At 45.5% G+C, this 16086-nt stretch overlaps 1 protein-coding gene across 2 annotated transcripts in view; it reads left to right on the forward strand.

Moving 5' to 3' along the window:
- The window catches only part of LOC133228063 (voltage-dependent R-type calcium channel subunit alpha-1E), a 338653-nt gene that overhangs the window by 281288 nt on the left and 41279 nt on the right, over window positions 1-16086 (forward strand). For both annotated transcript variants that reach the window (XM_061383395.1, XM_061383394.1), the window contains 8 exons: window positions 1153-1313; window positions 2042-2179; window positions 3454-3655; window positions 4632-4796; window positions 5746-5856; window positions 9776-9859; window positions 10578-10703; window positions 14310-14375. In XM_061383395.1, coding sequence (XP_061239379.1) covers window positions 1153-1313; window positions 2042-2179; window positions 3454-3655; window positions 4632-4796; window positions 5746-5856; window positions 9776-9859; window positions 10578-10703; window positions 14310-14375 — 1053 coding nt within the window. The remainder of the gene's footprint in view (window positions 1-1152; window positions 1314-2041; window positions 2180-3453; window positions 3656-4631; window positions 4797-5745; window positions 5857-9775; window positions 9860-10577; window positions 10704-14309; window positions 14376-16086) is intronic.

The following is a 16086-nucleotide window of genomic DNA, read 5'->3' on the forward strand; positions in this document are numbered from 1 at the left end:
CTGAGCTATGTTGTGGTCCAGAGAAGAGCTCAGACAGGCGGATGGTATTACTCACCAGGCTGGAGAAGGCACCCCCAACCTTGGCTAATTCCAATTAATTAGGAAGGGCTGGCTCTTCGCTCTGCAGTTCCATAACCTGAGGGAAGTGTAGGTGGATCTGATAATTCCATGAGTCTGCGTGTCGCTCCCATTCCCTGCAGTGCTGAACTAATTAAACCAGCAGTGTTCACCCAGCACTGTGAAGAGGCAACCGCTCAAATGCAGGGCCACTGTGGGGCTAGTCTCGCCAGTGCGCCAAACCTGCAAACCTAGAAAACAACCCAAAAATGGTTTGAAATACGTTGAATTCCCATGTAGCTCTTCATGGCGTAGGGCCTAGAAGGCATTCTCCAGAGGGAGATTCAGTGCCTTGAACTGAAGTGCAAGTTTCTGGTTCTGACCTTCAGTCCTCCTGTCTCTAAGAAGGCAGCTCTCACCCCTTCCCACATCACCTGTTGAATCTTTAAACCCAGCACAGCTAGCTTTAAACTAGAGAACCTTTATCTGAAGTGTGGAATGCAATTGGGGGTAAATCTATGAACTTATTACAGAATATCATTAAAGTGAACAAAGATGATAGTTTATCACTCCCTGCTCCATTTAGAAGGCAAAGGAAAAACAATACATATTCAATATACAAAGCAAATCTAAGAATGTGCCCCAAATAAAGGAGGTTTATAGATAAGCTATTTAATGTATTGCAGAAAAGGGATCCTTAAAATCATTTAGCCTATCGAATGCCTAAAACAGGCTAAATGATTTCAAGGATCCCTTCTCTGCAATGCATTTCTGTTTCACACTAAGTGAAGTGCATGTAATAGAATTCCACAGAGGACTCCCTTCACTGCCTGCTGCCATCTGGTCTCTTCTGCTTCGGGTTTCCTTTCAGATTCAGAGCATGCGTTCCCCTCCCAAGTGGCAGGTTCCTGTAGTCATGACCAGGGTAGAGGCCAGGTCTGAATCCTGTGAGTGTCGCTTCTTAGTAGGGTGGTATCTTCTGGGGCACCTTCTCCGAGCACCCGCTGCCAGTTGTGTGGGTCCCGTTCAGCTTCAGGCAGATCCACAGGCCATTCCAGGGACTCACACACCAGGGCTCTCTTCTTCTGTTCTCAGGCTGTCTTCGACTGTGTGGTCACCTCCTTGAAAAACGTCTTCAACATACTCATTGTCTACAAGCTCTTCATGTTCATCTTTGCTGTCATCGCAGTTCAGCTTTTCAAGGGCAAGTTCTTCTACTGCACGGACAGTTCCAAGGACACAGAGAAGGAGTGCATGTAAGTGCCACTGGCATGCACCACTCACTTTCTGCTCAAGTGTGTTTTGATAAGGTCCACTCCTCCCTTTATAGATAGGTCATTTCTTTCTCTCTTACTTAAATCCATTCCACTTTGGGGGGAAACAAAAGTCGAAATATGAAGTTGCTACATTTTGATTGAGTACCTCTTTTGTGTCAAGCATGGACATTTCACATCAGGTTTAAATTTTAAATCTTTCTCATGACCTTCTGAGATAAGTCTTCTTTGCACAGTATAGATGTGGAAGTTGAAGCACAGAAAGTTTAAGTTGCTCAGATTACCCAGCAACTGGGCTTCCCCTGTGGCTTAACTGGTAAAGAATCTGCCTGCAATGCAGGAGACCTGGGTTCGATCCCTGGGTTGAAAAGATCCCCTGGAGAAGGGAAAGGCTACCCACTCTAATACCTGGAGAATTCCATGGACTATATGGTCCATGGGGTCACAAAGAATCAGACATGACTGAGCAACTTTCACTTTCACCCAGCAACTAATGAAAAGATTAAGATTTAATCTTCCATGTCTGTTGGGCACGAAATCTCATTTTTGTTCCATGATAATATGCTGTTATAATAAAATCCCTCCTTCCTTGCATTTGAATGCCAATAATTCAATAATTACTAGGGTACGTTACTGTAGTCCCTAGGATTTCTTTGCTCTTCTGTGAGCTATAGTGACAAGGTTCTGGTCCATTTCTGCTCTGGTTTTAGAGGCAACTATGTAGATCATGAGAAAAACAAGATGGAGGTGAAAGGCCGAGAGTGGAAGCGCCATGAATTCCATTATGACAACATCATCTGGGCTCTGCTGACCCTCTTCACTGTCTCCACAGGGGAAGGATGGCCTCAGTGAGTAATGGGGTTTGACTTGGCGTGCTTTTCTATAAGCTGGACTGGGACCAGATGTTTGCCTTGAGAAGCTGATTTAGGATAAACAAGGCTAACCCTTGGGTATTGTACCAAGGAAGGTAAGTGGTTATGAGTAGGTGAGACAGGCAGGAGAGAGGAAGAATGAAAATCCCTCAGACAGGAATCAAGCGGGATCTGATGAAGTCAGGGAAATATCTGGTGCACTTCATGTTTTCGCTGATTATCGAGTTGAGTGGAGCCATCTGACTCTTACAGAACAAATGAACTTTGAACAGCTCTCCACACCTTAGGAGAGTCCCTGAGGACTGTTTTAGACACATTTATCATCCAGGTTGACCCTGGACATGAGAGAGGGTTGCGGGTTAAGGATGAGCTGGAAGAACCCAGGGACGCTTTCTGTGATCATACCTTATACGGCAAAAGTAACAGAATGCAGTTTTTTTATGCTGCTCATGGCACTAGTGGTAAAGAACCCACCTGCCAATACAGGAGACGTGAGAGACGCTAGTTCGATCCCTGGGTTGGGAAGATCTCCTGGAGAACGAAATGGCAACCCACTCCAGTATTCTTGCCTGGAGAATCCCATGGACAAAGAAGCCTGGCAGGCTACAGTCCATAGGGTTGCAAAGAGTCAAACGTGACTGAAGTGACTTAGCACATAGCTGCAGGCTGATTTTTTTCAGAGACTTGGCAATAACCAAGACACCACTTTTTGGTGGCAGCATACTCTGTTGGCAGCAAAATGCCAAAGGGGAATTGTGGAATCTTGCTATTTTATAACAACCTCAACTATAAAATAATGTCACTCTGGTGCTTAGGAGTTGGATCCATGATGGCACAGGGGCTAGAAACAGCAGTGGCTTGGGGGTCACCAGATCCCCACCAACTTGGTTGTGGAGCCCCAAATTCATGGAAGATCCATGAAGTTTAAAGAGTCAAATAAGAAAATGCTGGGGGCTTCCCTGGTGATCCATTGGTTAAGAGTTTTCCTTCCAATGCAGCATGAGTGAGCTCAGTCCCTCACTGGGGAATTAAGAACCCACAAGTGTAGTGGCCAAAAAACCAAAACATAAAACAGAAGCAGTATTGTCATGAATTCAATGAAGACTTTAAAAATGGTCCACATCCAAAAAAAAAAAAAAATCTTTAAGAGTATATGTATTTAATAGGGGGCATATCAGCTAATGAAGCCTTGAGTCAGAGCAGCTGCCAGGACCGCCCCCACCACTCCTGCCTCCTCTTTCTGTCCCCAGGGTCTTGCAGCACTCGGTCGATGTGACAGAGGAAGACCGAGGCCCAAGCCGCAGCAACCGGATGGAGATGTCCATCTTTTATGTGGTCTACTTTGTGGTCTTCCCCTTCTTCTTTGTCAACATCTTTGTGGCTCTCATCATCATCACCTTCCAGGAGCAAGGGGACAAGATGATGGAAGAGTGCAGCCTGGAGAAGAACGAGGTGAAGCAGGGGGGTCTGGAGCATGGGGCAGCGGGGGCTCCAGAAAGGACTGTCAGACCAGCAGCGTTAGGAGGAAGACAGAATGTTCTCTACTCTCTTATGAATTAGAGAATTGGGGGGAAATGTTTTAGTTGGTCATCAAATAAACATCTTTGGAGCATCTGCTGTGTTTAAAGCCCAAGGATAAGTCATAGGAATGGGCTTCCCTGGTGGCTCAGATGATAAAGAATCTGCCTGCAAAGGGGGAGACCTGAGTTCAGTCCCTCGGTTGGAAAGATCCCCTGGAGGAGGGCATGGCAACCCACTCCAGTATTCTTGCCTGGAGAATCCCATGGACAGAGGAGCCTGGTGGGCTGTAGTCCATGGGGTTGCAGTCCTTACTCTTATGCAGCATGTAGTCTAGAGGTTGGGGGTGAAAGACATGTGCTAACATTGTAACATTAAGACATCTGCTTCCCTGGCAGTGTCCCTCAATGGTGTGTATTTGCTGTAAGGGTAGGGAATAAGTCTGACTTGTTACTGCTTTTGTAGTAACAAGTGTGGTTCTGGCACATTGTCGAGTTCATTGTTTTTATCCTGGAACTGCCCTAGAAATCATTAAGAGTCTATAAGACAAATGCAAAGAAAGTGCTGTGGAAATGCACAGGGAGATAGATTTTTACTTCTGACTGCAGGCACCAGGTACAGCTTCCTGCCTAGTCATCTCAGCCATGTGCTGTGTAAGAGACCACTATTATCAATAAAAATATTAAGTCCTTACTATATGGGACTTGCTGTATGACAGTACGAAGTCCTTACCATATGGCATCCCACCTGTAGCTTTGTCCGGATAATTTCTTTTGCTACTTTCACCTCTGCTTGCCCAGTCCTAGCCTCTTCTACACTGTCCTCTTCTCCTAAGCATCTAACAGAGAGCCCCCCAGGGTGCGAGGTTTGGGGGATCTGAGCCTGGCTAACCAGTGTGACCCTCCCGCAGAGGGCATGCATCGACTTCGCCATCAGCGCCAAACCGCTCACCCGCTACATGCCCCAGAACAGGCACACCTTCCAGTACCGCGTCTGGCACTTCGTGGTGTCTCCATCCTTTGAGTACACCATCATGGCCATGATCGCCCTGAACACCGTCGTGCTGATGATGAAGGTGAGAGGGTGGTGGCTGGGAGGCGCTGTGGGGAGCTGAGCCTCGGAGACTGCCCCCTCCCAGGGCACTTGTGTGTGTGCCCAAGACACTGAGAAAACCCTCCAGGAGAGTGAGGGGGAGGTAGGGAGGACGAATGGGGACTTGGTGTTTAATGGGAACAGAGTTTCTGTTTAGGAAGGTGAAAAATTTGGAAGATGGTAATGGTGAATGTACTTAGTGCCACTGAACTTTACAGTTAAATATGGCTAAAATTGTGTGCTTTGTATGATGTGACTTTTGCCACAATAAAAAACATTAAAAAAAAATTCAAGATTGGGAACTCTGGCAGTCCAGTGGTTCAGACGCCTCACTTCTATTGCAGGGGGTACAGGTTCAATCCCTGCTCAGGGAACTGGGATGCCACAAACTATGTCCCATGGCCAAAAAAAAAAAAAAAAAACGGCTTACCAGTCTGTTGCTTCCTTACCTACTTTTCCATCATGGAATCTCTCTTTGATCTTGTCTCCATCAGCAACCCAGCCTTTAGGTCCTTGGGGTAAAATGCAGTGTAATACATAGCGGCAGTCATGGAACTCTGAAAACAAAGGCTGGTGATGCAGTCAGATACAGGTGAGGGTGGAAATGTCAGATGTGGGTGATCGTGGAGTTCTAAGAGTCAGAAGAGGTTTGATGTTATTTAATACTAAATGGTAAAGTAATTAACTCTAGGAAATGTTTCTGCCCTTCACGCCTTCAGTTTTGGGAAGACTGGCCATTTTGCTAATAAGATTTGTGTTCTTCTCTGTATCCTTTTGCTACATAGGATGTATACTTCTCCTCTCTGGCCCTAAATGACCATCTTTCCTTCTACATCATGCAGCAGAATGTCTCCCTAGGGCAGGGATGCCAGATGGCCAACCTCTGTGACCTGGATATGCCTCTCACCTTCCCTGTTTTCTCTTCCTGGCAGTACTACTCTGCTCCCTGTACCTATGAGCTGGCCCTGAAGTACCTAAATATCGCCTTCACCATGGTGTTTTCCCTGGAATGTGTCCTGAAGATCATTGCATTTGGCTTCTTGGTATGTCGTAGGATTTATCCTGGCCTCATGCTTATCTTCCCTTCTCTTTGGGCTCATTCCCAGCCTCTGTTGGAAGGGAGGGGTGGTCGCTGCTATTCCAGAAATGGTTCACACACCCACCCACCTAACTGTAAGTTTGTTTGGACTGCTCAATAAAAGGTCATAGAGACAAGATGCTGTGTGAGGGTGTTAGGAGAAGAGGCAAAGGGCACCAAAGCCCTCACAGAGACTTCAGCCCCGTTCCTTTCAAATTCTATCAGTGGTCAAGAGGCCACCAATATTGGGTCTTACTGGAACTTAGTAAGATTTACCTGTTGAGGAGGAGCCAAGCAAGGATTGGACTAGTAAACCCAAGTGCTTACTGATGGAAGGCTTAAACTCTTATAACTCAAATGGAAAGATATCTGTCCCTCTTAGCCTCCAACATAGAAAATAATAGATTTTATTAATACCTAATTGTCCTCCTCCCTTTAGTTACGTGAAGAGTAACTTTTGCCAACAAAAATAAATGTTTAGTACTAAAGCTTACAAAGACTAGTGACCTTTAAAGTGTCTGTATGTGAGAGAGAGAGAGGTGGGCATTCTGGAATAGGTTTGGGGAGCATTGGGATGAGTTTTTCTGGCATGAGTCTTCCTTTTACTTTTTTTCAACTGCTAATTATAGTTTTGGCAGATTCTCACATCTGCCATCAAGCGTGTTAAGCAAACCTAGCCCTTTGCTTCAGTGTCCTATAAACAAAACAGTTCTCTCTGCCACCCCACCCTTGGCTCAGTGTTTACAAGTAAGATCAGTGGGATACAGATAAACCCACCTGACAGCTGTTTCACACTTATTTTGTGTGTGAGCTACCATTTCAAATTATATGTGTATATGGCATTCCCTGAAAGAAGAGAAACTTAGCTTATTATCTGCATGTGGGTTTGACTGCTGGCAGCTTGGGCAGGGACTCTGACCTCAACGTGGTGGTTGTGAGTGTTAACGCTGGGGGTTGCTTCTGGCTTCCTAGTGGTTCTTTGCAAAGTCATTGATTTGATGGTGTAGGGAGGAGAGTTGAAGGGAACCCATGGCAGGCGGCTGTATTGTTGGTTGTTGGACTCCCTTTTGAGTCTTAGAGAAATCAAAAAGTAAACTACCAGCCACAAAGATGCCTTTATAACACAGTCTAGCCCTGGGCAGGGGGAGCAAGGGGCGGGGGAAGCTTATACAACAACTGGAAAAGTTTTCCTCCGCATCTTGATTACTTGCATGTTGGATTGATACTGTCTCTGCTTAAGCCCCCAATTATGTGTCAAATTATAGGGAATACTGAATACCTACTTATAAGCTTAACTAGGTGATTCAGCCCCAAAGCCTGCCTCCTTCCCACCCTCACCCTCATATTTTCATTCAAGGTCTAGAAGCATTCTGAACACTATAAAAGGCACCACTAGCCCCAAATAAGTCTTTTCATTGATATGGTACTGTGGGTTTTCAGAATTCACTAATATGTACTGTTCTGTCAGATCTTAGCAATGACTCTGAAATAGACATGGCAGAAACTATCCTTGTTGTTGTTGTTATTTTAAATGAGGAAATTGAAGTTCAGAAAAATTATGTTGCTTTTCGAAGGTTACAAACTAAAAGGCAGTAGAATTGGATAGTGAAATGGGAATAAAAAAGGGAGGAAGAAGAAGAAAGAAAGGGAGAGAATTAAAATACATTGGTTGTCTGGAAAAAGAAAAGTGAAAGTAAGTGTTAGTTGCTCAGTCATGTTCGGCTCTTTGTGACCCCATGGACCGTAGCCCACCAGGCTCCTCTGTCCATGGGATTCTCCAAGCAAGAAAACTAGAGTAGATAGCCATTCCCTGCTCAGAGGATCTTCCTGACCCAGGGATTGAACTCAGGTCTCCTGCATTGCAAGCAGATTCTTTACCATCTGAGCCACCAGGGAAAAAAGCTTTACATATTATTCATTTTACCTTCATAAGAACTATTTTATTAGATCGGGCATTATGGTTTTCTTATTATATGGATGAGCTGAGGCTCAACAAGATTCAGTACTTTGCATAAGTTTACTAAAAGGCAGAGCCTGTGATCAGATCCTGGTCTATCTGGCCTCAGAAGCCCACACTTTGTCCTCCATAATCTCCTAGTGTATACTATACGCCTCTGTGCTTTACCATGCTGTATTGTAAAGCCTCCTCTACTGGAATCTAGTGCTTCTGTTCCCCGAGATTTAGATTTGTATTCTAGCTCATATATGGGAACTATCTAAGAATGCAACACAGGAGACCCATATTCAATCCTTGGGTTGGGAAGATCCCCTAGAGAAGGAAATGGCAACCCACTCCAGTATTCTTACCTGGAGAATTCCATGGCCAGAGGAGCCTGGCAGGCTACAGTCCTTTGGGTTGCAAAGAGTTGGACATGACTGAGCGACTATTGCTCACTCACATCTAAGAATTAGGAAGCTCACCCCAGGTTGGAAATAGGAGAGCCCTGAGATGTGAGGAACTCAGAGACTCAACTTGGCCCCAGTCCTGAAGGAGTAGGCACCCTTAACAGGTGAGTTTGTGAGGCTGGATGTCTGGTTTATCTACATGCCTGGCAGGTGCCTGTGACTTTTGAATCAGACAGACTTTTCCAAGCCTCAGTTTTCTCATGCATTAAAGGAGGATAACAAGAACTGCCATGAACAGCCGTAGATCCTGTGTGTGTGTCCAATCAGGGAACATGCCTAAGATGTCTGGTCCTGAGTAGGTGCTCGTAAATCTACCTTCTCTCTCCCCACACCATTTCTCTCCATCATATCTCCCTCCCTACTCTTCATGCCAGCCCTACCAATCGGTAATTTGTGAAGTATTTATCACTACCTACTTAGAGCATCCATGGGAGGAATAAATGAACTGAAAGAATGCTGAGGAAGGGTCTGGCACAGAATCTGGCATGTATAGTAAGGATTCTTGAATGCCAGCCGTGGGGGTGGGAGAAGGTATAGTTGCACAGTCTCAAGGGTCACTTACAGGAGCTGTCACCCACGGGTAAGTGGGTAATGTTTTGGAGACCCAGGTATTCTCTTTCTTTTAAGGAATATAGTTCAAGGTCTGTGTTCACCTGAGCCCTGGAGATGAGAGCAGAGCCCACTTTGCTCTAACGTTCCAGAGCTGAATGTTGTCTGGTTGGTGCATTTTCCAGGTCCTTTACGCCTTCGTCTCCTTTAACCTTCTCATCTCATTACTGCTTCCTTATATTTTATTTATTCACACTTCCTCGAAAGGTGTAACAGAGCCGAGAAAGATGGGAAAGATGATTTCGTTCATCCTATGCCAATCAGAAGTTGGTTTGAAAATGTTCAATGAAGTTAGGAAGAGATTTTTGGCACATCTTTGATCTTTAGGCACTTAAGACATCTCTGACTTTTATTGTTTGTTGAAAATCAGAATGGTGTATTTATAGGGTCCCATTATACTATTTAAATAGTTTAAAAGTTGTAGTTATAGAAAACCTTAGACTAATACTGTAAATCATTTTATTGTCTTGTGGGTAACAATGACGATCTTTCTTTTCTTGGAGGTCAACATGTTCTAGGCTACAAATCACTTTCTTGCATATTTTTATGTAGTATTACATTAAAAAATCTTATGTGTTCTTTATATAGCTTTTTAGTGACAGCTTCAAAAAACAAGGTCTTCAAATAGTGATGAAACTGCTTCCCAAATGAGAAATTCTCAAATTAGTGAAGGAGAAACTGCATTTTTGGTTAGAAATAGGAAACTAAAGCCAAAGTTAAAATGAACTTGTCTTGGAATTGAAAAGCTTTAATTCCAAGTGAAAGAATTATATCATGAAAGATATATTTTCTTCATTTTTTCCCCCTTGTTTTCTTTTCCTCGCCCCCCACCCCCACCCCCAATGCTCATGGCTGAATTCACTTGGCAGAACTATTTCCGAGACACCTGGAATATCTTTGACTTCATCACTGTGATTGGCAGTATCACAGAAATTATTCTGACGGACAGCAAGGTAAATAGCTCTTCCGTCTTTCTCTTTAAGCTTGGCCCTGGAGTAGCATTAAAACAATCCTCAGCACATTCAGTCCATTTTTAACTCCTCAAACCCAATGTGCAGCCCCCTATTCACTTCCTCAGTCCTGAGCTTTCCCCAGAAAATGGGACCATTGGATGGCACTGGATCTCATGGAAGGTGTGGGCCCGTTTGCACGACTCAAATAGGTGAGTGGGATAGAGGGCCCAGGAGAGGCCATGTCACCGTGTTCTGCTGGATTCTTCAGGAGATACCAAGAATCTAGGCACAGGATCTTTGCCCTCAAAGCTGTTAGATCTGAAGTGGTTCCCTGAGATGGTTCATCCCAAACAAAACTTGGAGAGCTCATCACAAAACCAGCATGTTCTAGAGGGATTATGAGGTCTGCTCTCTGACACCCACGTGCAGAGTCAGGACCACTCAGAGAAGACTGGGGAGGCCAGTTTTGCCAACTGTTTTCCGGGCACCCATCTGGGGAACTTCTATACCTTCCTGCCTGGGAACAGAGGGTGGGCCTGGGGAGGCTCGGAGAGATGGTCCTCTCTGGCCAGCCAGCTGGAGACAGGGTTAAAAATGAAAGACACCATTCATGTTCTATTTAATGATCTGAATGAGGGATAAAGGCACAAATGCCAGTGCTTAACTTTCCTAAATGACCCAAATGTCACTAATGATATGTTTCCTTCTGGTCCACCAGCTGGTGAACACTAGTGGCTTCAACATGAGCTTTCTGAAGCTCTTCCGAGCAGCCCGCCTCATCAAGCTGCTGCGTCAGGGCTACACCATCCGCATTTTACTGTGGACCTTCGTGCAGTCCTTTAAGGTAAAAGGCCTTACCAGCTCCTCCTCTGAGGCTTGAGGGGCTCCTGTCGCATCAGACAGAACACTGGGCAACACAGCATTATTCTGCAGGTCCCCTCGCCTCTGGGAATGGGTGTTTGTCAGAAGCATCAGATGAACACAGCAGTCCTCAGCTACAGTACAACTCGGCCAGGAGGTGGTTAGCTTATGACTGATTGGTTAGGATCTCATTCTAGAAAGCATCCCAACTTTGAAACTGAGTTATCGTCTCTGTTCGCTGAGGCAGGGGGCTTGTCTTATGAGGTGTGTTCCCTCCCAAGTATTCCAGAATGCCCGGAGCAATCCTATCCATGGGCAGAGCCAACCACCTGTAGTCACATACCCTCTGCATTTTCAGAGGTTCGTCCGTGGCTTTATTTCACCCAACAGTTTTTCAAAGGACTCCTTGGGTTGTGTTTTGTAATGAGATGATTCATACCATTCCCACATATGTCATCATTAGTATGTAATTCCTGAACCACTGAGTATATGGCATGCTAATGGCCACCTCTGTGTCCTGCAAATGAATAGGACATCTGGGCAAGGTTAATATGGTGAGCATCTGTTGAATGACCTCATGGAGTTGTACAGAGGTATATGTGTAATAAACAAGTTAAAAATTGAAACCTGAGACCCATGTAAATGGCAGAGACTTGCAGTAAAAGAAATTTTCCATATTTAAATATTTGCATGCTGTAGCAAATATAATTAGTTTTTGAAGTTTGGGGAGTGTTGATGCTGTTCAAAAACGTACTATTTTCTTCAAAAAAATAGAGTTTTTCAATAAATGTATTTTTAAAATCTGATGAAATTGATTCAAAGATGAAAAATCATGAATTCAATAATTGCCTTCTTTACTTTAATTATTTGTACATTTTAATTTTATTATTTGATGTTTGGCTGCACTGGGTCTTCATTGCTGCATGTGGGCTTTCTCTAGTTGCAGAGAGAAGGGGCTTCTCTTCATTGTGGTGCTTGGGCTTCTCATTCCAGTGGCTTCTCTTGTTGCTGAGCACAGGCTCTAGACACATGGGCTTCAGTAATTGCTGCTTTCAGGCTCTGGAGCTCAGGCTTAGTAATTCTGGTGCGCGGCCTTGGTTGCTCCAAGGCATGTGGAATCTTCCTAGACCAGGGCTCAAACCCATGTCCCCTGTGTTGGTAAGTGGATTCTTAACCACCAGACCACCAGGGAGTCCAATTATTTGTATATTTTAATTCCAAACTGAACTGAAGAGAGCTTGTCAGTGAATCCATGGTTTCTCGTTATTTGAAAGGGACTTCACCCCACACCGTCATGACTGAATTACTTCTCCATCAAGTTCCTGTGCATCTGAAATGTGAGACCAGTTGTAAGGATGTTCAGGTTCCCACGAGCAACCTTGACATCTTTATTGTATTCATCATAATTGTATGGTGTGATAATTCCCACAGAGGCCTCACCTCAGTGAAAACTGTTTCTCCAAAACTGAATGACAGAGGAGAAATCAAAACCCTTAGCAAGAATTTAACCGTTTGAGTCTTGAATGGAGCTGGATTTAGAATTTGAAACACAAGATGCTCTTAAAACCTCTTTGTAGAGGCCTGCCCAACAAGTTACAGCTGTTAGTCTCTTAAGAAATATGTGTCAGCCTGTCATAGTCTCGTGATCACCAATTCTCTGTGAAAGTGTGTACTACTGAGGGCACAGAAAAGCGTGTCATAAACTGATGGCCAAATGGTTGGCTTATTCCAGTGAATAGAGAAGATTGGAGGCAGTTGTATCTGTCTCCAGGTGACACTGTGATGGATGGGTGTTTGCTTTTGGAGCCACTCTGGGACACAGTGTAGAAGTTGTTTTCTTGAAGTTGGTTTAACAAAGGCTGCCTCTGCACACACACAGCAGAGAGTCACACCGTGTAGACAGCATTGTCCCGTCTCTGCCTCCCCCTCCCTCCCCCTGAGCATCACCTCATTGTCCGCCACTGACTCCTACTCAGTGCTTCTCTCTCTTCCTTATTTTTTTTTTCCTTTCATAATTTAACGATGACATTTGGCTGTCTTCCGGTTTGCATATTTTCTGACCGGAAGTATGTTGTTATTCTTTGTTCTGTGAACGTGTCCTGTCTTTTCTTTCTCCAGGTGGTTTACAATCCTTTTTGAAAACAAAATTTTTGGCTGTGCCACTCCACATGTGGGGTCTTAGTTCCCTGACCAGGCATCAAAACCACGCCCCTGCATTGGGAGTGTGGAGTCTTAACCACTGGATCACCAAGGAAGCCCCTCTTTTCCTTATTTTGTGTTGGAATGTATGCCATGACAAGAAGGGAGATCAGGATGGGAGAGAGGTACCAGGAACTAGAGATGATGGGATGGGGAAGGCAGCGTAAAGGCAGGAAGCACGACATAGAAGGTGATGGGAAGAGGCCAGAAACCTGCCTCCCTGCTCTCTCCTTTCAGCAGAAGGTGTCTTTACATGCCCCTGGGGAATGTAGCCACTCCTCACAGACCATGAGAATCAGCACTCCATTGGAGAAAGGGTTCTCCCACCAACTCTCAATTTCATTTTCATGTTTATTCTTTATTCAAATTGTAAAAAGTCTCCCAGGACTCTTCATTTAGTTAGCACCGTTGAGAAGCTCTGCCTGGCTCATGCAGTCTGAAAGCCTTCAATTGCCCTCCTGGGAGTCGTGCTGTACACATTTGAGAGAATGAAGACCTGGAGTTGCACGAACTGCCAGGGAGGCTTCCTGGGTGGTGAAAACAAGGGGCTTCCATTGTCAGCACCAAGATCCCCCAGAATTGTAGTGCCCACCCTGACCATCAAACCAAACTGCCCTATGTCTTCACCCTCCCCCAGCCACCAGGGGTAGCTCCCTGCCTGCCTTTTCCTCCACTTACCGCTTCACCTCCACCTTTAAAGAGTTGTCATCCCTGAGGGGCAGGTAGCTTGCACAAGATGGAAACTTGTGCTACGTAGCTTCCCAGCATGGTTTTGTGGTCACTCACACTTTGAAAGGTTTTTTGGAATTTTACACAAAACAGACTGAAAGGTCAGCAGGCTTAAACATTGGAAAAAGATGTTTCATCAGAGCTTGAAGGCGCCTTCTAGGAACTGACCAATGCCTGAGACCCCAGCCGATTCATTCTGCTTCCAGATTCCATTAGGAGCCTCGTGTTGAGTGAAGGAGTGGGAAGGGTAATACGGAGATTTGGGAGTCAAAGCTGAATGCTTGCTGTGTAATTGGCATCATAATTGCCCAGGTTATTAATATTCTGCATACAGAGTGGGATGAAGCCCAGACCCAGGAATTTTTCCCAGCTCTCCCTCAGAGACCCGGCCATACACTTTTCTGGGTCTGAGAATATTCTTGGTGAGGAAGGAAATTACAAACCTCTCTGGGGCCAACAGCTTGCATACCTATCAGACAATGTGGACATCTGCAAAAACACAGAACTCCAAAATAGAACATCCCAGGGGATCAGAGAGCTGCTGCCCTGTGTTTAAGTCAGTATCAGGGCGAGACTGAGACTTGCACTGCCTGGAGTGCAGTTTGTTGACCCCGGAGCTGCCTGCCTTTAAATTCATGGTTGTGTCTCTGCTTCCTTCCAGGCCCTTCCCTATGTCTGCCTTCTGATCGCCATGCTTTTCTTCATCTACGCCATCATTGGGATGCAGGTGAGTGGGTGCCTTGGGAACCTGATGGGGGACAGCTGTTGCCCATGTTGTCTCTGACTTTCCAGCCTGAGCCTGCAGGATTCAAGGTGCTTTAAAGAATCCCTTCTTACCCAGAGGTTGAAGTGTTAGTAGCTCAGTCGTGTCCGACTCTTTGCAACCCCATGGACTGTAGCCCTCCAGGCTGCTCTGTCCATGGGATTCTTCAGGCAAGAATACTGGAGTAGGTTGTCATTTCCTTCTCCAGGTGATCTTCCCGACCCAGGGATTGAACCTGGATCTCCTTCATTGCAGGCGCTTTCTTTACCACTAAGCCACCAGGGAAGCCTCTTACCCAGAGGCTGACTTTAATATCTTGTTGCAGCATGACCTTGGGAAGTCACACACGCAGTTCCCCACTCAGGTTGCCCAGGTGATCAGAGTGGTCTGATACAGGGGCTTCGTCTGTGGTTGTCAGGTCCTGGTGCTTCCTCACAAGCAGTTGGACTCCACTGAAGATAATGCTGTTGTTCTTGGCCAGAGGGTGCCCCCTGAAACTAAGGAGAGGGTGAGACTCCTGATCGTCCATATCTCAGGAGCCTCCCATATTTGAACCAGACCTAGAAGAAGATTTGGTGGTTGCTCTCTTATAGACACAGACACAAAATGTATGTGAGTTACACCCCAAACAGCTGAGATTGGGAACAACTCAGAATCCCTGGCAGTGAGCCCAGTCCTTGGGAAACCCATGGGCCACATTCCAGCTGATACCTCTCAAAGGACCATGCAGCCTGCCAGATGGTTCTCCTGGGTTAGCACATCCTTTCTGGTTTCAAGATTGAGACATGGATGAGGTTCCCACCCTGGGTACTCATGCAGGTAGCCAGAGGCCCACTGAGCAGAAGGGGCCGAAAGATCTTTCAAAAGGCAGTGGTCATTTGTGGTGGGTGAACACCTACCATAAACACCCTGCCGCACATCCCAGCACCTGTCCAGTTGGGTACACAGGCTCTGCTGGGCTCCAAGAGGCCAACTTTCTGACTTGGAGATATGGAGGCTACACCCTGGTGTAAGACCTCAGCCACGTGGCCGTCTCCTGCAGTCAGGCAGTCTGGCTACCTTTGGATGGCCAGCTGCCTTCTCAGTGGTGGCTGCCACCTGGAGCCACTGCTCACATCCCCCAGACTTGCCATGTCGGCAGCCCTTTCTAGAGCTTATCTGAAATGTCGTCTTTTTGCTCCTCTCTCTTGCCTGCACTTCCTAATTTTGTTCATCTTTTAATCCCATTACTGGAGAGTTTTGTTCTCCAAAAATACAATAGAATGTCAGATGTCAGAAAATGTGAGACTTGGTTGAAAAGTAATGAGTTCTTCACAAAGGATATTTCAGTAGAGCTTTAATGATGATGTCAGGGGTGTGTTGCAAGCTGAATCCCAGCTGAAGCTTGTCTTGCTGACTTCTGTTAAGTCCTTTCTAACTCGGAAGCATTTGATTCTAGAATTTAAATGTTCTTTAATAGCCAAATGAAACTTAATTAAATTAGGTTGTTGTTGTTGTTGTTTGTCCACACTTAAGGGGGAAGATCCCCTGGAGAAGGGAATGGCAACCCACTCTGGTATTCCTGCCTGGAGGATTCCATGGATAGAGGAGCCTGGAGGCCCCCAGTCCATGGAGTTGCAAAGAGTTGGACAGGACTGAGCAACTAACACTTTCAAAATAGTTCTTATCCCTTTTC

This window comes from Bos javanicus, chromosome 16 (genome assembly GCF_032452875.1).
Source record: "Bos javanicus breed banteng chromosome 16, ARS-OSU_banteng_1.0, whole genome shotgun sequence".
Lineage (NCBI taxonomy): Eukaryota > Metazoa > Chordata > Mammalia > Artiodactyla > Bovidae > Bos > Bos javanicus.